Source organism: Corvus moneduloides, chromosome 6, assembly GCF_009650955.1.
Source record: "Corvus moneduloides isolate bCorMon1 chromosome 6, bCorMon1.pri, whole genome shotgun sequence".
In the NCBI taxonomy this organism is placed as follows: Eukaryota; Metazoa; Chordata; class Aves; order Passeriformes; family Corvidae; genus Corvus; species Corvus moneduloides.
In genome coordinates, this window is record NC_045481.1 from 52,832,056 (window position 1) to 52,855,450 (window position 23,395).

Consider the following 23,395-nt stretch of genomic DNA (forward strand, 5'->3'; position numbering starts at 1 on the left):
CTAGGATTCACCTAACCCATTCTTGGCCCCTAAGCTGCAAGTCCCAGCACCACAGTGGTTTTGGGCGGGTTTTTCTCACATTCCACACTGTTTATTTCTAAGTTTACTGATGCCATACCCGACATTAAGCTGAAGTTTTACAGAGAACTGTCCCAATAAATTCCAAGAACTTTTCCACTAAGTGACAATAGCTAAATTAGAGACCATTGCTATGAATTCTTTCTCACCACTGATTGTACTTTAGCTTGTATTTATCAAAACTGTATTTCATACAAAATTTTAACATTCTAGTCATTCACTAGCATGAGCTCTGTCTGAAGACCTTCACCACAAGCTTTAGATTCAGCTATTTGGAATTACTTTAATTACTTCCTTTTAATAATCTGCAAGTCTCAAGCATTAAGTATTCCACCTCCCTTTTTACTTGATATTTACAAGTTGAACAAAAAAAAAGGTCTGCAAAATTAATTTTGGGAGTCCATGCTACCAATTTTGCCCATGAACAGTGACCACTTGCAGCTGTCCTTTACCAGCAGGTCGAGGGAGGGGATTCTCTCCTTCTATTCTGCTCTAGTACTGCATCCACCTCTGGATGCAGTTGGGGGCCCCAACACAGGGAGGACAACCCAATCTAGTGGAAGGTGTCCCTGACCGTGGAACCAGAGGATCTTTAAGGACCCTTCCAACCCAAACCATTCTATGATCCTTTAATCTATACATAACTCTTGAGACTCTTACCATTAAATCAGGAACAGCTTAGACTCAGATATAAAAGTTTCCTGCTAATTAAACTTGGCAAGACCATGTTGACAAAATTCTTGGTCCATCTGCTGTGAAAAAGTGTAGAAAGCATATGGTACTTTGCACAACTACATTAAGATCACTAAAGTCCAAAGCTCCTCTTAGTAACCATCAAATGCAAAAGAATAAAAAAAGATTCAGAGTCTTCAAAAAACCATAAATCAAATCTAATAAAACACAGAATTTATGTTTTGGTCTCTATTTCCACACCTTTAAAATAACAGTTAAGACCAGGTTGGGAATACATACCAGACTAAGAAAGTAAGTAATAAGGGTTTCCTACTGCTCAGTAACTACTGCTCATTTCTAGACTTCATATAGGGATTTTTAAAAAGAACTATATCCTGACCCTTCTGCTTCAGAATTTTAAAGTATTTTATTAGTAGCCATGACTTAAGTTTCATATGAAACCTAAAACAAGAAGAATTACTGATTTTTGGGGAATCAGGGAGGGGAAGGAGAAAAGAAGTTAGGCATGAGAGACAATTCAACCCACAGACTGTATTATAACTTTAAGACCACTGGCTGAGAATAAACAGGACACACACAACTCAGTTACAAAGGAAGACAGGAGATCCATGGGTTTAATTTTTCAGCATCCTATCCTTAACCATCACAGCTTTGGAGAATGAAACATCTCCAAGTTCATTTCCACAAGACAGAAAAAATGGGTAGAGACCAGTTAAGGCCCTTCTTTAAAAATTCATTATTGTTATTATTATTTTTATCTGACTCTTACCTCTGGGTTTTCTAACTTCAAATAATGGTAAGAATATTCTCAAGAGAACAACAGATTATGACAACAGCAGTCTTCCGAGTTAGGCCTCTCAAATCCTACCTCACTGTAAAGAGCAACGATCCTCATTTTCATTAGAATGACGCATGGATGTTAAGTGCTACCTTGTGTCTTCTGCTAGGCTATCAGCAAGAAAAGCAGCTGTGATTATCAATAACTGTCTAGAGACTAGACCAGTGAAGCCACATGTTCTTGAACTGCAATTTTCCAAAAAAGGCCATTTACTAAAACGCTGGCCACACTTTTGTCAATTAAAAAAGAAACTCATAAACAAGCATGTAAACAATTTTTTAAGAATGCAAAAATATCTCACATGGTCAGAAAGGCAGAAAGCATGTCCTCTGAGTCCTTTTCAAAACCACTCTCTCACAAAAAATGAGTGACAGTCTTGCCTCTTCCAAAAAGATGCCATGTGGCAAAAGAGAACAAAATCATAAAAAACAGCCTCCACAAGACTACTTTGTTAAATATGTATTATCTCATCTCTTTTAATAATAAACACTATAAACAAAATATTTGGAAAACACAGTGCTGAAACAACAACCTCACAAAAGTACCACAACTTGAATGGACACTGTTTACTCAGTGGCAAACCTGGTATCATTATTTATGCACATTAATCAAACAGGAAAGAGAATCTTTTGAAAGAAGAGTTTTGAATTCCAAATCACAAACATGTGGCTCTCTATGGCTTTGTTTTCTTTTCAGTTGCCTGTAGCTGAAACAACATGCCACTTGCTTTGGCTCTTCTGCTGAACTGCAATGCCATCACAGCTGCAGGCCTAGGACAACCTGCTGAGGTGCTTTGGGATGTTCCAGCTCTCTCTGCTGCTTCCCTGCTGGAGAGAATCAACACCTCAGAGCTGGAAAAGGGAACATATGCCTTGTGCCTCAACAGCGTCAGCTGCCTCAGCTTAAAGCATGCTCACAGGTAGCTTGAGTCAAAACCTCAGCTCATGAGTGGAAGTAGCACAGAACTGGCACAAGTGTCTAAAATTGCTGCAGGGGCAGCTGCCTCCAGCTAAAGGGCCAATCTGAGACCTTCACAGGCATTCTCTTAACTCACTTCAAGCAGACCAGAATTCATCACTGAAAATAAGCATTTCCGTTTTAGTCACTATAAAATACCTAGGGAACAAACATTTCTCTGCAGCACTTTGAACACTTGCATGGATTTCTAAACACAAACTGAATATTTACTACCGCAGAAAACATCCCTTTATTCTGTGTGTATGCCTCGTTATCTTACTTGTTTTGGAAATACCATTAAAAGCATCCATTCCAAACCTTGGGCTTTCTACCACTGCTGAAACTTGCTAATCATGAGAAACACACACTAATTAGCTTCCTATTTTGCAAAAGCAAGCAGCTCCTGAAAGGCATAAAATAATTCAATAACTGCACTTCTAAAAAATGTGAGGTGAATCCCAAAGGCAACGTTCAGGCAGCAGCTCTTCCCTCCCTTAATAGGGAATTCCAAGTTGTTCCTCAGCTGCAGCCAGGCACAACCTATGGCTCAGGCAGAGGCCCCAGGCTAAGATACTTTACAAAAAGCAAATTCTGCCTGGCAGCCCACTGAACAAAATACACTGAAGAAAAAAAGCTCTCACAGACTGAAGATTCTAAGAACTTGCAGCCTAAAAGAGAAAGACTCTAAATAGATTAAATTACCAAAAAAAAAAAAAAAAGGGGGGGGGGGGAAGTGTGGGTTTAAATCCGTGTTTTAGGAAGGCAAAGTTATCACCAACTTTTCTTTGAAATCGTCTTTCAAACATTCTATGTTCTTGAAAATATCAAACCTACTACTTCTCACTTCACAAACTATAAAACAAGAAGAAAGAAAATGGAAATCCTCTAGTAAGTTCTTCTAGAATGTTTTGTATTAAACCTGGCTTAAAAACAGCATATACCAACAGTATAGACCAGTAACAGCCCAGTCATCACACAAGCTTCATAAAACTACTATGTATTTTTCTGAGAAAATAGATTAATTATGAAGAAACAGCTCTGCAGGAACAAAGTGTGTGGCTTTCCTCTATTTTTAAGCAATTGCAATTTGCATGTTTATGAAAAGCAGTCTCTGTAATAGAACTAAAAAACACAGCTTTCCTAATTTAACCTTTCTTAAAAAGTACAGTATGCCCATTCAACTACATTTTAAGAATTAAAATTCCATTACAGTTGAATTTATGACAAGATCACAACTTTGTCTTTTGAGTCTTGAGTATTTTGTTAGTCACACATTCAGCTTTTTCTTACTGCTATTTAGAATTAGATTTACAGTTCAGAGAACAATAGTCACAAAAAACGATGAATGTCTGAATTTCTTGGTCCAAAACAAAACTGCACATGTTAAACATACAAATTTAAACTGTGGAAGACTTCAACAACACAGCAGTCAAGCTGAACAGTTTATTGGGCTCTAACTGGTGCAGTTATAACAAACCAAGAAACAAGAGTGCAATGTTTTTTAGATACACAAATAGCTAGCAGCCATAAGCATCACTAATGGTGCTCTAACCTCTTGTTCTGTAACTATTTTCAGTTATTTTTTTACTTAGACAAACTAAATGTACCAAATAAAGTCTCAATGCTTAACATCTGTTTCCAGCTCAGTTAATTCAGCAAAACTTCACACCAAATACTTCTGGTTCCAAGAAATAAGACTGGGGAGAAATGGATTTTTTTTTTTGCCTAAAGTAAAATTCTACCAAACATTCTTTTAGGCCCAAAATTTACAAAAGGGACAAAACCTGGCCCTGGTGTTCGTGCAATTAATTGAAATTTGTTTCTTTAAAGATGAAAACCGTAAGAAATCCAACTGAGTGGCCAAGAGGACTTCATCTCAGAAAACCAGACAGTAGATAAAGAGTAGTTAAATTGATACTGAGAGCAAGAGAAGGAAGAAGAAAGTGAGAGAGATGATAAGGCAGAGATTCTTCCGGGGTAAACCTAGAAAACCAAGCTAGAAGACAGAAAGCATTCTAAAATACCAGAATGTGTCAGAGTATGCAGGAAGAGTGGCCAGTGTCTTATGGAGAAGGGTTCCTGCACCACAAGGACGTGATGTGCAACCCTCTAGAGAGTCTGACAACACTCCATACTTCTGGCATCACTATCCACAGCATTGGGCAAAAGGAGCTCAACAAAACCCATTTTCCAAATGCACAACCTTCCACAACTGAAGTCAAGGTTCCAAAAAGAAGAGCTGTCATCCCTTTTTATCCACAAGTATCTGAGAAATCCTCTGCCAGAATGTCTCATCTTCCTTCCAGTTACTATTCCAGCAGTCCCAACCTGATACTCTTACATTTAAAAAGACATTTTCTATCTCACTGAAGATCTATCCAAGCGTCAGATAATGGATTTTCTGGGGTTTTAAATCCTAGGAAACACCATATGAACTACAATAAAAGGATACGATAAGGACATTATTCCTACCTTCTATTTTTTTCCCCCTTGAATTTCTTTCTGAGTGATTGACTTTGTATGCCCAGTAACATTCCTTTGTCTCTTTTTTTAATCCACTGAGGTCTCCCATGGTCCAATGGGGTTTTGCATGCAATTGCCCTGAATTTGTATCCAAAGTTATGATGAGATTGTTTTTTCTGTCCCTTAGCTTTCCTCCACAACAGCTACACACAACCCCAGACCACACTGTCACCAACTGCTGGTTCTGGCTGCAGGAGTGGCAGCCTGTCACCTATGTCCAGCTCAGGGGAATTTTGTGGTTAGTTACTTTGACACCTTGAGCACAAGACTACTAGAAAGGAAACAAAGAATTCAAGCTGTGTTCAATGACTGCATTTTTTCAGAGTATTCAATTTGCAGAAGATTGAAAGCTGAGAATTATAAACATTAGAGACATGAAATCATAATCTATCTAGTCACTAGCAGATAAGCAATAGCCAGCATGTTCTTGGCTCAATGAGCAGGGATTTAGCTGCCAAATCCCAATCAACACTAATTGGATTGTCCTTGACTTCAGAATACACCACTGACACCACAGCCGTCACTTATTTCAACAAACACATATAAACGGAACACAATTCCCAGAACACCAAGCAGAAGCAAATTAAACTCATCAATACTGATAATGCTATTGTTAGAAATAATTTTTTTCACTATATAAGCAAGGAGTCTGAAAGTCTCATGTTACTGCAAAGAGGAGTAAAAGGAGAGATGAACCAAAGGAAAACCTCCTACTCACCAGTACGTATTTGCAGGATACAACTTTCACTGACAGTTATCGAGGCTGAACTGTGAATCTGCTGCTACACATTTTACAAATGATTCCAAAGTGACTGTGGTTTTCCTTTGAAAGTACCAGTAGTTGGGGAGGTAGCTGGTACTTTAAATTCATGTCAGAGAACTACCACAGCAGTATAATTCTCTTCCTCACTGTCATAAGACAAGACTATTATGTTTGGGATGTTGGAGAAGTTAAATGTCAAGTCTCATTGTCCCTCCACTGAAAAATATGATTGTGGTTATAGAAGGCCAGGGCTTACACGGTATTCAGGCTTGCATAACAAACTGTTTTCCATGAACAGGCTGCAGAAAAAGTGCCTTTTTGTCAGCTAATCCACAAAGTTAATCCAGGACAGAACAGGGGAGAGAGAGTTCCTTGAGTGCAATTCAGTCACAAAGATAAGAAATGCTACTTCCCTCAACATAATCTGTGTCCTCGGATTTCAGAACAAATGAAGAAAGCTTACAGAGAAAAAAATCAGCCTCCGTTAATGTTTTAGTTTAAAAAGAAAGGCTGAAAAAAGTATTTTTATTATTGTTGTTACCATAACGGCAAGCCTGAGTAAAGAGTCTCAAATCCAAGTTCTTTAGAAATATTCATTACAGACATTTGAGGGAAAGAAGATTTACATGATCTGTATTGATTTTAAGATTTCTCCAAAATGATAACAAATTCATAAATCAAAATCAAAGTAAATTTTTTAGCCAACATTGTGTACTAGAAGAAGCTGCTTGAATACCTTTTATGAAGACATGCTACCAAAAAATACTGGGGGTCTTCCAAGCAGACTTTCAAGAGAGCTTTATCTCACAAAAAAAACCTAACCAAACAAACAAAACAAAAAGAAAACCAACAATAAAACACCACAAACAAACAAACAAAACCACATGCAATAGAAATATTTTCTCCTCATTCTGTTTCAGCATAGCATTGTGGAATCTGCTGTGTTTGAAAAGTTAACCACAAGGTTTGGAGGAAGAGATCATTTCTTTTACTGGAGCAACTAATCTGTTTACAAGGCTTTTGGGCTGCCATGCCCTATCCAGCCATAGCCAACTACAGTCATCTCCTAGCAATACACAGTCACACTTCTGCATTCTGCTCCAGTTCCAGCACTACACTCGATGCTTCATTCTACTACAGCTACAAGAATTCTTCTGCCACAATAAGAAGGATTTAGTTTCTGTTGCTTTTTTAATCCCTTTGAGATTTCCCTGGATTGCACTTGAATCAAATTAAGCCGCAGCACAGATAAGAAAGCCACTGAAGTAACAGCTTTATTCCCTTATTTTTCTGCATTTTCTGTTCTACAGAGATTGCATACCATGGCATCAAGAAATCATCTACTCCTTATACACACACTAGCTCAGTGGAATGACCAACTACGAATACACAGCGAATACAGCAGAAAATCCTCATGATATTATATCCTTCACAGGCAAAATCTGCTCACAGGGACAAAAAATAAATAAAAGAATCAGACAATTCCATTTAGAAACTTCTCCCACTCCATCAACAATCGCTTGTCTTGTTTCAAAATCCACCGAGATACGAAGCTATGTTACACAATAAAGGCTTTCCTGAAGAGGAGTTGATAAAAATCAGAACAGAAACAACCACAACAGAGCCCACACATGTTATACCAGCATTTATCAGTAGTGACAACAGCCAAATAAAACTGCTATACTGTTGCAAGCCTTCTGTCCTACACATTGCAACTGCACACAAAAGCAAGAACAAATCATTCCTCTGTCTTCTCAGAGTGACCAAACCTCACAGAAAACATCTTCCTCCACCTCACAGGTTTTCTCCTTTAACTTCTGGGTACACAACAGCATCCTACAGTAAAGCTGCTATGGGTGCATGGGCAAATTAATCAAATCCAGTCTTTGGATCCTCTCTTCTTTATCCTTACCTTTCAGCTGCTGAGCTAAGAAAGACACAGAATGTTCTCTCTTTTACCTTTTCCAAGTATCACTACATGTAAATTCTAGGGATAGATTTATGATTAGGGCTTATACCAGCAAAACCAAAACCAAACAAAACAAAAAGGCATTTTCTCATGCCCTTCTGTGATCTTTGCAAACATCTGTGTTCTTCCTAAATCCCATCCACATTCCATTATTCAAACATATTAAATGGGAATTTTTTGGTGAAGCACATCAAACACACTTCAAATTCCATGAAAAGATACAATGGATAAACAGTAAGGCCTCCTGCGATTTCTTCTAGCTGTTTACCCAGAATGCCTACATTTGGTAGCACCTTTGCTCCTTTCAGAGACTTCTGTAGTGCCTTTTGTAGCTGGTTATGTAACAGCTTTATATTGTGCTGATATGCTGCAGGAAAATGTGGTTATCTACCTTAGCCAAGGTTGACTGCTTTACTGTGTGTGTCACTGAAATCCTTCATGCTTTCACTGTTAGAACAAAAACAGGAGTTTAGTAAAGCTGGGGGATTTGTAAATCTGGTTTCTTCAGCTCTGTCAGAACATTTAACATGCACTTCTGACAGCAGCTACTGCTCAGAACAAGTTCTTAAAATACATAACAGCCATTAGAACTATGATCTATCTAAGCTTAGTTTTATGGTGAAAGACACAGACTGAGCAACTTAGGTGGGAATACAGACCAGTGTACCTGAAACACAGAAAGAGCTGGGTGAATCAGGTCATCCTTTCCAGCACAAAGACTTCTCGGCTCCTAAGTGCCTGCAATTCTACTGACACTTGTCAACAGCAAAGCTCATTCTCTGCTCAGGCAGAGCCTCTGTGCATCTTGCCAACCATGAATAAACTGCCTGTTAGGCAAATTATCCAAAGGCTCCCATTAGTTTCCTTGGAGCATGTAGGAGACTAAGGCACCTCACTAACATCTTTGTGCTCAAGGCTCTAGGACCATTTAAGCTCATATAAATTCAGGGTGCATTGATCTGTCCTCCGGCATGCTCTTGACTCTCCTTTATGCCGATACTGGCATTCATCTGACATCCTGGTGAGCCAACACTGTTTGAAAAACTAGCAGAAAAGTAATCCAAGGACAAAATAATATAGCAACACAGGTAAAACACCCAGCAAGACAGGCCTTTTGGACAGGCCAGCGTCCTAAAGTGAGCTGGAAATGAAAGGAAGATTGAACACAATAGGAACGGCAGCACTAGGACTGCTGTAACATCAATTTACACGGGCCTAGACCAGATGAGGAACAGACTTTTGTATGTTTGACTCCCAAAGGACACACTCTCTGGTTTATTCGAGGACAATCAACCTGTTCACTTCCCCTGAAGACTATGCTGGATAAAATCTTCTAGCATCAGTAACAAAGTTGTTCCACAACAAGAAAAATCTACGTATCTGCTCCTAAACTGCACAAATACTGCATTTTAGACATTTATAGCAAATGTTTTTGAGTAAAGCCAGATAACCTGCCCAGGAAATCAGCACCTTTACCACATTTTCAGGGGTATTGCAGATACTGGCACATGTAAATACATCCACATAAGCAGTGAGAGCAGAGGAGAGCCAGCAGACAGAGTGGGCCTTTTCTGGGAGAGCAGTCACTACTATAAACACCCTTCCCTATAAACCACAAGTGTTTATCACCCAAACACTGCTGACACACAGGTTGGGGGGAAGGGTACAGCATTTTTGTTTGCTTCTTTACACAAAGCTATTCCACAGACTATGCCTGGGAAAAAAAAAAAAAAAACAAAACACTACAAAATGTAATTACACTCAACACTAAAATCAAGCACATTAAAACCAAGCCAGGAAGTAGCTGCAAATGAAAAAAAAAACCAAAAATGGGACAGAAAAAAAAGGAACACACTTAAAAATATAAAAGCTTCAAGGGTAGCTAGTCTATAATCCTAGAAATGTTTGTCTCTGCTTTTCACATAGAAGGAAGCATAACAAATGCATCAAGAAACTACCATTTTATAAGAAGAATAAAGGTCAGTACTCCATGTATTATGGGATTGCATGTGGGGGTAAAGGAATTTGGAAAACAATGCATGCCTAGTCTTCAACAGAATGTTGTTCCTTCAAGCATTTTTATTATGAAGCATTAAAGTAGCAACAAGTAATTTAAATAATAAAGTCTAAACAGTAACTTTCTGGGCATGACCTCTTCAAATTAAGGTTCTGGAGTTATTTCTGAACCTGCTCAATTTCATCCATGCAAGCAATTCTACTAAACTTCATAAGGCAATTTATGTATGGGAAGTTAAACACACACTTAAATGCTACAGATGAAGACATTTTACAGATATAAAGCTTTCCAATGCAACCTATAATTTCTTTTCACATACTCTGTCAGATTGATCATACCCAAGAAATAAGGAGCCTACTTGCTTTGTCTTCTTAAAAGCACATCTGGGTCTTTTGGTTGCTTCTTCGTTTTCATTTGGGTTCTCTCTACTGTGTCAGGGAAAACGTTCCAAACAGGAGACAGGCAAAAGGGAAGGTCTTTATTTTTAATGTAAAATACTCCCCATTTCACATGTCTTAATTTTGACAGTACAATTAGGAAAAACCTATTATCGAATGGGGTAAGAGGGGAAACCAGGCTGTAATTAATAGAATAATAATTGCAGAATAGTAAAATCCAAGAGACCCTTAGCAGAACTTCGTAAGACACTGCATCTTTAAATAGAGACATAATGGTTTCTCTAAAAATAAAAATACCATAGTCTGAGTTTATTAGCTGCACTTTTAGAATGAACAGACACAGACTACACATAATTGCTACTTCAGAGAATTACTCTGAGTAACAAACTTGAGTGTTGTTTGGTTTATACATAGTCAAATAAATTAGGGAACATTCGACTGTTTAAAATATTGTTTATTAACAACGTACATTCAAAGGATCGTTCTGAAATACCCAGCACAAACACATACCAGTTGACAATCACTTCATTTTCCAATCAGTTTAAACACTGCTTTGAGATCTCTGCAGTAACAAAGCTGGTATCATAACGGAGTTACGTAACACAAACCACTCTCTCTTTGCCCACAAAACGACAGCAGATAACACCACTTCCCTTTCCCCCGAGCACTCAGAACGTATCCCGAAGCTTTAGGAAAAGCAGCCATTCCTGCAGAGCCTCCCGGGAGCAACGACACTTCCCTGGGGGATACGCGGCACCGTTCAACAAGAGATGGATGAGCAGCGAGATGGGGCGAACCCCGCCGCTCGCCGAGCCCCCTCGGCAGCCTTTGTTCTCCCGGGAGGCGCGGCTGTCGCGCCCCAGCCGGCGGGACACAGGTGGGGGCACGGCGGGACCGGCCCTGCCCGGCGGGTCCGGCCGCGGGGCGAGGGCCGAGCCCGGGCACGGCCGCGGGCCCCGTTTGAACCTGCCCGCGCTTTCGGGAAGGAACCGCAGCCGCTCCCAGCGGGCGGGGCGGGCCGGGGCTGCCCCGGCCGGGCGGTGCAGGAGCCCCTCCGCTTCCCCCCTCGAGAAGGGGGATTAACCCTTGGCTCGCCCCGCTGCCCTCACCCCTTCCTCCCCCGGCCGGACGCGCGCCCCGTGTGAGCCGCAGTCTCCTCCTCCCGCGGCCCGGCCGGAGGCGGGCGGGGGCCGGGGCCGGGCAGGAGCGCGGGGAGCGGCCAGGCACGGCGGGGCAGCGCTGCGCGCAGCCACACCTACCTGTCTTCTCGTGGTCATAGCCCACCACGATGAAGTAGTCGGCCAGCCTGGCCATGGCTGCGCGGGGCGCGCCTCGGCCTCACCACCCCAGCGGCTGCGGCGGCGGCTCGGGGCAGGCTCAGCATCCTCTGCTCCGCGCCCGCCGCAGGAGGAGCGGCACCACCTCAGCCATGTTGGAGGCGCGGGCGCGCCGTGCGCCTGCGCGCCGCCCGGACCGCTCGCCGTGACCCCGGGGCTGGGCGGGGGCTGGGGCGGCCCGGCCCGGCTGTCCCCCAGTGCCGCTGCCCCGGGCCGACCGCCGTGCTGGGACGCCGCTGCCAGCGCCGCGATCTCCCTTCGCAGCCCCCCGCGGGCGGGGAGGGCCCGGCGGGGGAGGTCCGTGCCCCGCCCGAGCGGGGCTTTGTCTCCCAGCAGCCTCCCCCTGTGCGGTGCCCGCCCGGGAGGCAGCGAGTGCGGGGCACGTTCCCCTTACAAAAGACACTCGCGGCGGGTCCGAGCGCTCTGCACGCCCGGGGAGACTCGGGTGTCTGAGCGGGGCTGCAGCTCGCCGCTCCCGCGAGGAGCTGCCGGGGCTGGGCATCGCCCCCGCCGAGGCTCCGCGGAAATGGAAGCCGGCGGCGAGATAACGCCGGCCCCGCCAGCTCGGCCTGGAGAATCGGGGCTTGCGCTTCCAGAATGTGTCCCGTTCACGTTTTGTCCGCGGTGTGCGGGACATGCCGCCGCGGGGGAGGCCGTCCCGCGGCCCCTCTGGGCTCTGCGGCGGTGCCAAGAACGGCGCGGGGGTCTCGGCCCCGGCCCCCTCACACCAGCACCCGCGCCCCGGAGGGGGCTGCGCTGCCCGGCCCGGCCCCGCCGTGCTGCTCCCCGCGGGTCGCGGCGCCGGGGCCGAGCCTGGCAGGGCACTGGCCGGCAGTGCCTCGGCGTGACCCGGGTGGCCTCGGACGTGCTGGCCCGGGCACGGGCGGTGGCCGCCGGGGCGCTCAGCGAGGCCGCGCCGGGAGCTGCCGTGCTATTTATAACGTGCAGATGAGGCAGGCACCTTTTGGACCGTGGCCCTTGGAAGCACGATGCCAGCAGGCGCAGAGATGCTGAGGATAAACGAGCGGACAGTACAGCGCTTGGGTAGCTGGCGGAGCCTGCAAAAGCACTCTGATAAGCTTCTATGTACATCCCGTTTGAGAGCACAGAGAGAAGAACCAAGTGGAGCACATGGGTTGCACTCCAGCGATGAGCTGTTGCGGGTACCGAGCTGGGTGTGGAAATGCAGCAAACTGGATTTGCTCCTGACGATCCATCCTGACGAGGCACCCAGCAGATGGTCATTAGTGGTCTCAGAGACATTTCTGCTTCAAACACGCAGTTCTTACATGTCTTAGCTGGACACACTGATGCAGTGTCTTGCTGGTAAGCCAGATGCAAATTGCTCAGGAAGCTTCAAGCAGTATTCCCGCTTGTGCCTTCTCAGCGGAGGACAGAGGTTGATATCTCCTCGGAGTCATCAACTTCGTGATTTAGCTGTTTTGAAGCAAATGACATGTATAAAGATCCAATCTTAATAAAGTTCCTTGTTAACTTCAGGAGTAAAGAAAAATGTGTAATACACCGAAAAGATTGGCCATACTTTTTGAGAAAGAGATGCACTCTGGGGAGTCAGTCACTTCTTCTAGGTAGGAGTTAGGTAGGAATACCTTTGTTAAGTTGTGCGTAGGCATTTTGGTTGCAGGACATAACAACAAAAGCAGGGGATAATGTTCTGTACAGCTAAATCTGGAGGGAAGGCTTAAAGACACTAAGAAATTACCTAATTTGGAGCTGAAATGGGACCTTAGAGTTACCATATCAGCACTCATAAAAATAGTCAATATGCAATAACAAATGTCAATGGTTAAGTCTCATTGCTCTTTTAACACAGCACCTCTAGCAGAAGATCACCTCACACCTTTCCCAGGGCATTAATAAATGGTGGTTCAAGAGCAAGATGTTTGCTTAGTGATTTCCCAATACCGCTAGTGCTCACTTTACAGCCTTGCTCCTTCTGCTATCTAGATCAGTACAGCCAAAGTTAATAAAGCTTATAAAGTTTATAAGAAATGGCACATCTTAGGTAAGGAATAGGAAGTTCAGTTGAGCTTATTTATTTCACAGAGTCACAGAATGGTTTGGGTCAGAAGGGAACTTAAAGATCATCTTGTTCCAAGCCCCCTGCTATGGACAGGGACACATTCCACTAGACCAGGTTTCTCAGAGCCTCATCCAACCATGCCATGAACACTTCCAGGAATGTAGCATCCACAACCTCTCTGGACAGCTTCCCTTAAGTATAGGGCAATCTTATGTTCTTACAGGACAAATGAGGAAGTGGAGCAGACACAGTGTTCACCTAAATGCTAATGAAAAGTAAAATGGAATGCTCATCCAGACCACCAGAACCTTAATTCCCTCACTTGCAGCAGAGTAGCCTGGCTCCTCACAAGAGATGCAGGGGCTCACAGAGGACATCAGGCACACGTCTCCAGAAGCACCTAGTCATGTACTTACCCCAGGGGAAGAATTGCAAGGCTGCAGCCTCTCCAAGAGCCTGAAAGCACTCAAGGGGCAATGTTGCCACACTCACATTGTCCACTTGCCAACAACAATGTTTGAACACTCACAATACCTTCTACAGTTCACTCCTCCTTCAGGAAACAGAGAATTCACACTCTGCCTGCAGTCTCTTTATCCAGTGTCACTCCACCCCATGCCAGAACAGGGAAGCAGCTATGACCCCAACCAGGTTTTCCCCTACCAATAGACATTCCCCACTCATTTAGGAGGCTTTGTTTGGTGTACTCAAACCTGTCAGACATAAGGTTCACCAAAGCCCCTCCAATGGGACTACCAGAAATGGAATCACCCCTTTGTCGCTGTGCCCTTGACACAGAGAAAACTGGCTGACTGCAGGCACTAACAGCAAGGTTTTTCTGTGTGGAGCTTGATTGAGGTTTTAGATCCTTCAGGGGGTGCCAGTATTCTACTAGTATTATCTTTCTGCTGATTTCATGCAGCCTGAAATACATCAGATCTATTCATACTCATGGCATATGAATTCAGAACAATTTGTTTAAACCTGAAGTGAAACATGCAAAGGCACTTTCACTGGCTTCAAACAACATTCTTCTTCCATAATCAACCCAGAATATTTGCCTCACACTGATTCCCCATTGATACCACAGATTTTAGACCTTTTCTTTTGGAATAAACCTCAGCCTGAATAAAATGCTGTATAAACAGCAACCCATCTTCGCCATGTCCCTGCCAGAGCAGATACACGTTGAAAGGTCTCCTGTCCATATGGCAACACCAAGAGGTTGAACGGCACGCCCGAGATAAGCAGTAAACAGGTCCAGGAGCTGGCTGTTCCTCCAGGCCAGCTTCCCACGATTGACGGGGCAGCATCTGGGAGACCCTACACTTCACATCACAGACTGGTCTTGCTGAACTGCTTGGCATTGCCTCAGACTCACAGCTTGTGAATAATATTGCAATGGAACATTCTGTGTAACTGTTTTGGGGTTTTGTTTTTTTGTTGTTTTTTTTTTTTTAATGGAAATAACTCACTATTTATGGGATAATACTGTTACATCAAAGTACCAATTCAGTGACTATTGCTCATGAGAATGCAAGTTCATAGAAAGAACAAAATGAGCATCTGAACAAAGAACATGATGTTTTGTGGTAGATTTGAACCCGGTCTACCTGCTGAAGCCCTTTCACAAATCATATCAGCAACAAACTGATCATTTATGTGTCAGAGTTTGCCACCTCATGAATTTGAATGAAGTAGTTTTGTATCACTGAGATGAGAGTTATAGTCCATATGAAGTCACATGAGAGTTGTGTTATTACTGTCATTACTATTCCTAAATCAACGTAGGATTTTTTCTGCATTGTTTGACTAAGAGTATACAAAATACACTTCCCGTTTAAGCCAAGGATTTTAATGAGGGATTTTCCAGCATTTGAGGAAACCTGTGATTTTTTTTTTTTCTTTACTGGAATGGGAGACTTAATTTGAGTCAAAGCAATGCTTATCACACAAAACCCTGCCTCCTTATTCGGGAAAAAAAAAAAAAAGTTAGGTTCAGTTTCAACTTCTGCTAATCAAGGAAATGCTTGAACTCGCACGAGCTTGAGCTGCCTCATGAGGTCTCTAAAATCCAGCCATCGCGGGCTGATACAGTCGCGCAGCTCTGGTCATGATACGGCCCCGTTCTAGACCACTTATTTTCGCATTTCTTCCTCCCTGTGTTTTCCCCCCCAAGCCTCTCGCTCTGCGTGATTGTGCTCCGGAGCACGGTCCGTGGCGCGGGCAGCGGGGCTGCGGCTCCGCGGAGCTGCCCGAGCTGGCGGGCGGAAGGGATGAGGGCGAGCCCGGGGCAGCCCCGCCGGCTGCCGGCGCTCCGGGGCAGCCGCCGCGTCCCGCGCTCGGCCGGGCAGGTGCGGCGGGGAGCGGAGCTGGGCTCGCCCGGCGGCCGGCTCAGGGCCGGGGGAACGGCCTCGCCCTGCGGGAGCCGCGCAGAGGGCTCGGGGCAGAGGGGCGGCCGGCCGGGATGGGATGGGGAGCAGCGACAGGCAGTGCTGGCCCTCCCTGCCGGCCGGGTGGCGGCGGCTCCCGGGCCAGCCTGTCCCGCACAGGTTGATGCAGGAGACAGAAGCCTCCAGATGTCTGGACGCTGCTGGTGAGCAAGGGGAGGGAGGGAGAGAGCACCTTAGACCGTGCACAGGAAAATTTCCGTCATCCCCCTGCACATACCTCTCCGGGGTGTTGTTACACACCGCGGTTATCTAGGAAAGCACAGAGTCACGAGCACTCACTCACCTGACTTTTGAAACACTTTGCTTGGGGCAAGATTTGAGAGAAGCATCTCACCAGTTCATTCCTTCCTGCCCAGTGTCTCTCTCTGGCAAGGGGACCCCGGCGCCCCAGGGCGCAGATCTCTTGGGGCATTTCCCTTGGTCCGCCGGATTTGCACTGCGACAAGTAAGCGGAGACGCGGTCCATCCGCCGCTGGCTTCCAGCACCCCCTGCGAAGCCGGACCTCTGCATTTCTGAAGCGTCACGGAGCAAAGACGTTAAAGACTGTAAAAAACCCAACAACAAGGTGGTCAGACGAAGGTTTTGCTGCTGGCCAGCCGGGAGGATGCTGTTAGAGACCCCGATCCTGCACTGGTTCAGCTTTCTGACCGGGAAGTAACCGCACTCACGTCCGTGGAGGTTTGCGGACTGGGAATAGCACAAGGCACGGCGGCTCTCCCCGGCGCACGTAACCCCAGGCGTTTCAGTGACCCTGTGTGTGCCCCAAAGCGATACCACTCGCTCTGTTCCAAGGCACAGAACTGGGCTCTAACCTTCATCAGCCAAAACCATTTGACTCGTGATCTATTTGAATCGATCAAGTAAATCAAATACATTTTGTTAGATAAAATATGCAGCCAAGTTGAGTCATGAATATTAATGATACCTCATTTGCCACCTCCTTACTCATGTAAAGAAGGCTGGCATTCCAGTTACTCATTATAATTCACGTTGTCCAAATATGGGTTTATTTCTGAAACTTTGGTACTTGATGGATTTTCCTGGATTTTGGGATGGATTGAACCTGGTTCCCACTCCCCTGCTCTCACCCACCTGAACCTAAGATGTCTAGAAAGAGAAATTATGTTACAGACCGTGGAAATATAATTACATATTGGCAGTTAAACAGTCTGTCCCCAGTAAAACAGACTGAGGGGCTCATCGGATTTTGCAAGTTGTGCCATGACTCGGAATCCTAAAAGCTGCCGTTATAATTAACAAAATACCAAGTGGTTGTTTAAGATAATTTTCAATAATCCTCTTATTTTTGCCCCCAATGTTGCCCCCAGTCCAGGTCAGAATGCTTAAGGAGTGCTTGAAATGTGGGGGTGGGGGGGTGCAAAGAAAAAAATGCTTGGCCACGCCAAGGTCCACCCACTTCTCAGTGCTGCTCTATAAAAGCGAGCAGTGGAGCGCAGAGCTCGGCAGTGATTACTTCACACACACACACACACACAAAGGAGGAGTTCTTGCTCCTCAGGAAACCCTGCAAGCTCGGATCGCTACTACAAAAACATTTGTCTCAGTGGATTATCCTCACTGTCAGGTAAGAACTATTTTTTTTCCATCCTTGACAACAACAAGAGACTCAGGGGAGGTGGAAAGCAAGTAAAAATCTACTAAATTTGGACTGTTTTGAAGAGTTTGGAGTTATGCTGTGGAGTCTTGCACTGGCTCTTGGCATCAGCTGCAGTTTACAACATAAGACCTAGAACTAGATGGTTCTGCGTGTGAAGTAGGAAGAGGAGCTATCAGGGAATAAACTTCCCGGCAGAAAAACACTTGCTGGAGTTTGGAAACGATGCGTCCGATAGCCAGCTCTCTCTAATCTCATGGGTTCGCTAAATCCCAGTGCAAGCCGCTGGGGGTATTCTGGAAATCCTGCTGGTTTTCAGCCGCCTCTGCAACTAAACTCTCGACAAACGTAAACTTTGGAGGCTCTGTTATTTACCCTGTGATAAGTTGTTGAGCAAATATTAGCTTCTGGTTCATATCAGACACAAAGTTCCCGGTAGCCTGGGGGCTCTGTGAGGGAAGGAGCTCTCTGGAATCACCAGGAATAAAGGACAGTTCTTACTTGACTTTTATTAGCAAGCATGCTTACAGTTCTTCTCTTTTCCCTCCAGCAGGAGCCCAGCCAGAATGAAACTAGTTCACGTAGCTCTGCTCTATCTCGGCTCCGTGACCTTCTTCGGGGTGGATGCTGCAAGGGTGGACGTAGCGACAGAGTTCAAAAGAAAGTGAGTATCGGAGCGCGCCCTCTTGCCAGCGCCCCGCGCCGCGCGTGGAGCTGCCGAGCCTCCGCGCCTGGCTCCAGCCGCGATCAGAGGCACTGGATTCCCTGCGGGAATTGCACAGCTCCTTAAAGGCCTCATGCCCTTTCAGGAAACGTTGGGGGGAGGAAAAAAAAAAGGAAAAATTCTCGGCGCTGGCAAAGATTTTCGCCCCTCGAATCTATTTGGTTTGGCTCCCGCCCTGCAGACTTGCGATAACAGGCTCTCCTCTTCCCTGTGTTCTTTCAGATGGACGAAATGGGCACTAAGCCGAGCCAAGCGGGACGTGAAGCCTGCGGGCGTGCTCCGAGGGCTGGGGGCAGCCGCCGACGTGCTGCCTCTCATACGCACCCAGGACGTGAAGGAGGATTCCCGAGTCTCGCCTCCCAGGTAAATTCCAGACCTTCCTGGGCTCGGGCACTTGCTCGAGGCAGTGGAAAGTTTCGGGGTCCCTTCGTTTCCGGGTGTTTAGGGTTATTCTCGCTATAGACCCCCCCCCAGCCCCCCCGCCCCGGAGGCAGGTCCTGCCCGGGCTGCACATCGCGGCGAAAGCAGCCTCCCGCCTTCCTTTCCCCGCGCTCTTTGGCTGGCGGGAGATAGTAGCGCCTTTACTGCTGAAGTCAGATATAAATAGTAACTTGAGCCCTGGATGCATAGAAAAAGTAACAGCCGTAAACCGGCGGGGCCTTTCCTCTCATGGGCAGCACGCTCTGCTCCGCGCTCCCGCGGAGGGCACAGCCGGAGCTGCTGGAGGGGGGGTCTGGGCACCGTCGGGAGGAGCCCGTCTCCAGTTTAGGGGGTCCCTGCCCTGCCCTTCGTGCCCACCGCGTTCCCCCCTCCGGGCCCCCACTGCGCTCCTCTCATGCCCGCTCTCTCTCTTCCTGCCTCGCAGCAACCGGGAGGATGCTCACATCCGCGTCAAGCGCTACCGCCAGAGCATTAACAGATTCCCCCACTTCCAAACAAAGGCGTGCCGCTTCGGGACGTGCACGGTGCATTGGCTGGTCGACGAGCTCCACAGGGCGGCCGTCAACGATAGGAACGATGCCGCCCCCCCCAACAAGATCAGCCCCCAGGGCTACGGCCGCCGGCGGCGTTCCCTGCCCGAGCACCGAAGCCCAGCGCGCTCCCTCCGCTGCGGGCGGCGCCCACGGACGCGCCGGGCACAGCCCCTCGCCTCCGTCCTCGGAGTCTGAGCGCCGCAAGACCCGGCCGAGGCCGCCTCGACGGATGGACTGAGGCACGGGCGGAGATCCGCCAGGATTCGCGGAGAGCGCCTGCCCGGGCGGGACCCCGGCGCGCCCTCCGCGGGGGAGCTGAAAGGGCAGCGGACGCTGCGCCCCCCGCCCGCCACGGACTCTCGCCCTCCCCGGGCCGGGCACCGCCGGCTCCCGCAGCCGCCGCCGCCCAGGACGCGAAGGCGCCGCCGCTGCACCCGGGGGGCCGGGCGGCCCTCGCCGCCCTCCCGCGCCCCGCTGCCCCGAGGAGAGGATGCTCAGGGGGGGACCCGCCGGTGGGCGACGGGCCCCGGCCTCGCCCTCCGCCCCCGAGGGTCGGAGGGTGCGCGTCAGCCGTGGGCAAGGACAGGCCGCCCACATCTGCTCTACCCTCTGCGTTATGTGCACCCGGCAGGGAATCGGACACTCACTAGTCCCTGCGGGGACTGCGATATACTTGAACGTCACAGAGAGGAAAAGTGCAATTGTACGTGGTTTTTGTTAATTATAAGTGCGGTGTGTGTGGATCACGAGATATGCATCGGTATTTAAGATTGTTCTGTGTCATGTCTTTTTTTTTTTTTTTTGGAAAAATATATTTTATTTTTATACGGTTTATATATATATATATATATATATATATATATTGCATAAGGGCATTTTAAAACATTGTATCCCCTCTATTTTTCATATCGTGAATGTCAAACGTTAGACTCTTTTTCCATACCTTTTTTTAATCTTGCATTCCAGACTGGTGAAAGATATAGAGAATGTATCAGCTGTTCTCCATGGGTAATATGTGAAATAAAATAAACACAATTACATAAAACACTTCAGTTATGTTGTCTTTAGTGGGGGCAGTGGTTAAGATGAATCATTTCTCACTGTGTTCAGTCCTACTCATGCTAACATAGCATGGCAGTCCTGAGACAGACCAAAACTCTTCCCTTGCAGACTTTGTTAGCAGCCACCTTATCTCATCAAATGGAGTAAACTCCGAGCCAGCAATGCATCCTAAAATTCCAGGGCAGGTCTGTCGAGAAGGCTCTAAGGCTCTTTTCTGCCCACATGTTCAAGCCAGGGCTGAAACGTGTCACAGCTTGGATTGATCGTGCAAGTTTATTTTTTGCCCTAATTAATCAGAGAAACAACTGCACACTTCAACATTGCACAACAAAGTAACAGATTTATTGAGGCAGCATGTTCCAAAAATGGTCATGGCAGCTTCCAAGGTTATTTATGTTGAAGGATTTCCTGGGCCACAGTTCAGGTTAAAGTTAAACGGTGACCGGTTCAGTGCAGGGAGAACATTTTGGATAAAAGCTTAGCATGAGGGATTTTGTTGTTTTGTTCTTTTTTGTTGTTTTGTTTTGTTCTCTCTTTCTTTTTTTTTTTAAACAAATTCCAAGCACAGACCAGAAAACAAATGTGAAACTGAACCTTATTAATGCACCACCAGCACCATCTATTGGTGTCTACTCCTTGCACTCCAAGAAAACAAACCTAAAACCTAAACAAGTGTATTTGAGTAACTTCTTGGGTGAAACATAGCATTTCCCCTATTTTACCATATCTCTGAACATAGTTAACATGTACAGGAGAGGACTGGAGAACAGCAGAACTAAATGCTGCTACAATAAATAAAGTGGGGACTTTTATTTTTTTTAGCCTAATACTAAATTCCTCAGGAACATATATTTATGAGAAAAATTGAAAAGAGCTGGCAATGATGCCTTTCCAGGAAACTGCAGCAAAAACTTGGGTAGGGGTCCGGTGACGAGATACTTGGCCTGTATTCATTATTTCCCCCCTCCCCAACTTTGAAGTTCTGTTCAGAATTGCCTAATTTTAGTTACTTTCTAAGCATTTTCAACTAAGACTTTTGAAATCCTGAGGTGAGTTTTCCACTTGAAATATTATTTTTAAAAAAGAAAATCAAATATAATGACACTTTGCCAGTTTTAATTACCTTTTTGTTAACAGCTGGAAGAGAATTTACCTGTCTCCTGCTGGTGGCCTTTCTGATCCAGATCTTGCAAGATGTAAGGGATGACACAAATTCATGATCATCAGTACAGAGTATAGCTGCCAGTGAGAAACAAGTGGCTATTCTCAGATCATGGAAAACCTGGAAATTAGAATTGTTGCTGTTACAAGTTTTGTGGTGCTTGCAGGGAGAAATTACAATGGCATGATCCTACTTAATGTACACAGCACAACCAAAACAACGTCAACAGAACCATCCAATTTAACAGCTACAATGTTTTCCTTATATGTTCCACAGTTAGTATTTTTGCCATCTAAATTTGAGACAGAAGGCTGGATTGGGCTACAGTGTGGTTAAGTATGTACTTGCCAACTAGTTACTTTTGTTTGTATTGGTCTTTTTTCTCCATTTCCTGCCAAAACCCCACATAGAGTACTTTTCCTTCCCTCCTTTGCCCTTCACTGGTGGAAAACACTTCACTCAAAGCTGAAAGACCCTGCCCTGAACCAGACAGGGCTAAAATCAGCCAGCTGGTGCAGGATGGCACAATTCTGACCTGACTGGAGTTTAGGAAGTGCAACTTGCATTTGGAAGGACCAAGAGCACCACCTGCCGTGCCTGTAAGGAGAAGCAAAACTCTCTGGTTGCAATAAATAGCAACCAAAGAAAAGAAAGATTGGGTTTTTTAGTTCCCTCCATTCCCCCACCAATCTTTGAAACCGTGTGTTTTAAAGCACAAACACTGCTGAAGGAGACATGCCAGAAAGTAGTGAGTAGCCCAAAGATGGCACACTCTTTGAATGTAAAGAGCAGACAAGGAAACCCTGGAAACATGACGATAGTGGATTTTGGCTAACCTAGGCTAGATAAGCTGGAGAATGACAGAGCAGGAGAATGGCAGGCAGGCACTCTTTCCCATTGCACAGCTAACACCATACCCCAGTCTCAGTTCCAGGTTTCAGGGAATATAAGGTTTATAAGGGGTAGAATATATCAAGACAGCATCCTCCCTTCTCATCCATTTCTGCACCAGCCCCAGGTGTAAGCTGTCCAGGTGAAAGCTCTTTCTCCTGCCCAAGCAGGGGATGCTACTGAAAAACTCTGGCTAAGCATCTTTTCACTACATCCCATAAAGCAAAATGTTGGGCATGAATGCCTAACAGTGGCTGAAGTTTATCCATGAACTAGATAGAAATCTCTGAGAAGTGTGAGGATTTGGGATTTCAGGGAGAACAGACTGTGAAACAGCCCACGAAACTGAGCATCCTCCTGTAATTGTAGAAGTTCAAGAAAAACTCTGTACTCAGGTCAAAGCCAGCTTATGCTGTAATGTGACAGATGAGAAGTGGAAGATGTCATCAAATGCGTCCAAAATCAGGAGTATCTGTTTACACACCACCTTAGTTAAAATATTCGTTTCTAAGAACAATCTGGTGTCCCACAGGACAGTATTTCAAAGGCTGCTAAAAACATGACTCGAAGTTCAAACAAGGTTCTAAATTAAAATTAAGTTTTGCAATGGTAAATATGTATTAGAGCAGGAATTCATCCTTGTCCACCAGTCTGTTCAAGAGTGGATGCCAAAGGAGTGGTCACCATTCTCAGCACAGCCTCCACAGTGAAGTGTCAGAAGAGTTCATGGAATATTCTTTATGAGTGATTATTGTGTTTTGTACCTACCCTAGAGACACCCTATGGCAGACAAAAAAATTCTTCACTATAGACAATTTTTCATTACCAAAATGGATTCCAGAGGCTATTTTTATTTCAGAAAGGTTTTTGGGCTTCATTATTAGTTCTATATGGAA

The 23,395-nt window shown here is 45.7% G+C and overlaps 3 protein-coding genes across 9 annotated transcripts in view; 1 reads left to right on the forward strand and 2 right to left on the reverse strand.

The window, feature by feature from the left end:
- SBF2 (SET binding factor 2) overlaps positions 1 to 11,673 on the reverse strand; it is a 234,630-nt gene extending 222,957 nt beyond the window's left edge. For all 6 annotated transcript variants that reach the window (XM_032112338.1, XM_032112341.1, XM_032112339.1 and 3 more), the window contains exon 1: positions 11,496 to 11,673. In XM_032112338.1, the coding sequence (XP_031968229.1) occupies positions 11,496 to 11,550 (55 nt within the window). In that variant the 5' untranslated portion in view covers positions 11,551 to 11,673. The remainder of the gene's footprint in view (positions 1 to 11,495) is intronic.
- Positions 11,674 to 11,738: 65 nt separating this feature from the next.
- LOC116445589 (serine/arginine repetitive matrix protein 3-like) overlaps positions 11,739 to 23,395 on the reverse strand; it is a 41,349-nt gene continuing 29,692 nt past the window's right edge. The window contains exons 4-6 of the mRNA XM_032112349.1: positions 21,600 to 21,728; positions 16,354 to 16,614; positions 11,739 to 13,010 (exon numbers count right to left, since the gene is read on the reverse strand). Of these exons, the coding sequence (XP_031968240.1) occupies positions 11,964 to 12,836 (873 nt within the window). The 5' untranslated portion in view covers positions 12,837 to 13,010; positions 16,354 to 16,614; positions 21,600 to 21,728 and the 3' untranslated portion in view covers positions 11,739 to 11,963. The remainder of the gene's footprint in view (positions 13,011 to 16,353; positions 16,615 to 21,599; positions 21,729 to 23,395) is intronic.
- Positions 17,531 to 20,431, forward strand: ADM (adrenomedullin). 2 transcript variants are annotated; one of them, XM_032112361.1, is made up of 4 exons: positions 17,531 to 17,656; positions 18,237 to 18,350; positions 18,633 to 18,773; positions 19,276 to 20,431. In XM_032112361.1, the coding sequence occupies exons 2-4, from the start codon at positions 18,253 to 18,255 to the stop codon at positions 19,577 to 19,579; spliced, it is 543 nt and encodes a 180-aa protein (XP_031968252.1). In that variant the 5' UTR covers positions 17,531 to 17,656; positions 18,237 to 18,252; the 3' UTR covers positions 19,580 to 20,431. The 2 variants fall into 2 exon arrangements, with proteins under 2 accessions (XP_031968252.1, XP_031968253.1); XM_032112362.1 differs by having other exon boundaries at positions 18,240 to 18,350.

Coding starts and splice junctions, on each gene's coding strand:
- ADM (XM_032112361.1), top strand. CDS start 18,253: ATGAAACTAGTTCACGTAGCTCTGCTCTATCTCGGCTCCGTGACCTTC. Junction 18,351..18,632: donor GCGACAGAGTTCAAAAGAAA/GTGAGTATCGGA, acceptor GTGTTCTTTCAG/ATGGACGAAATGGGCACTAA. Junction 18,774..19,275: donor TCCCGAGTCTCGCCTCCCAG/GTAAATTCCAGA, acceptor CCTGCCTCGCAG/CAACCGGGAGGATGCTCACA.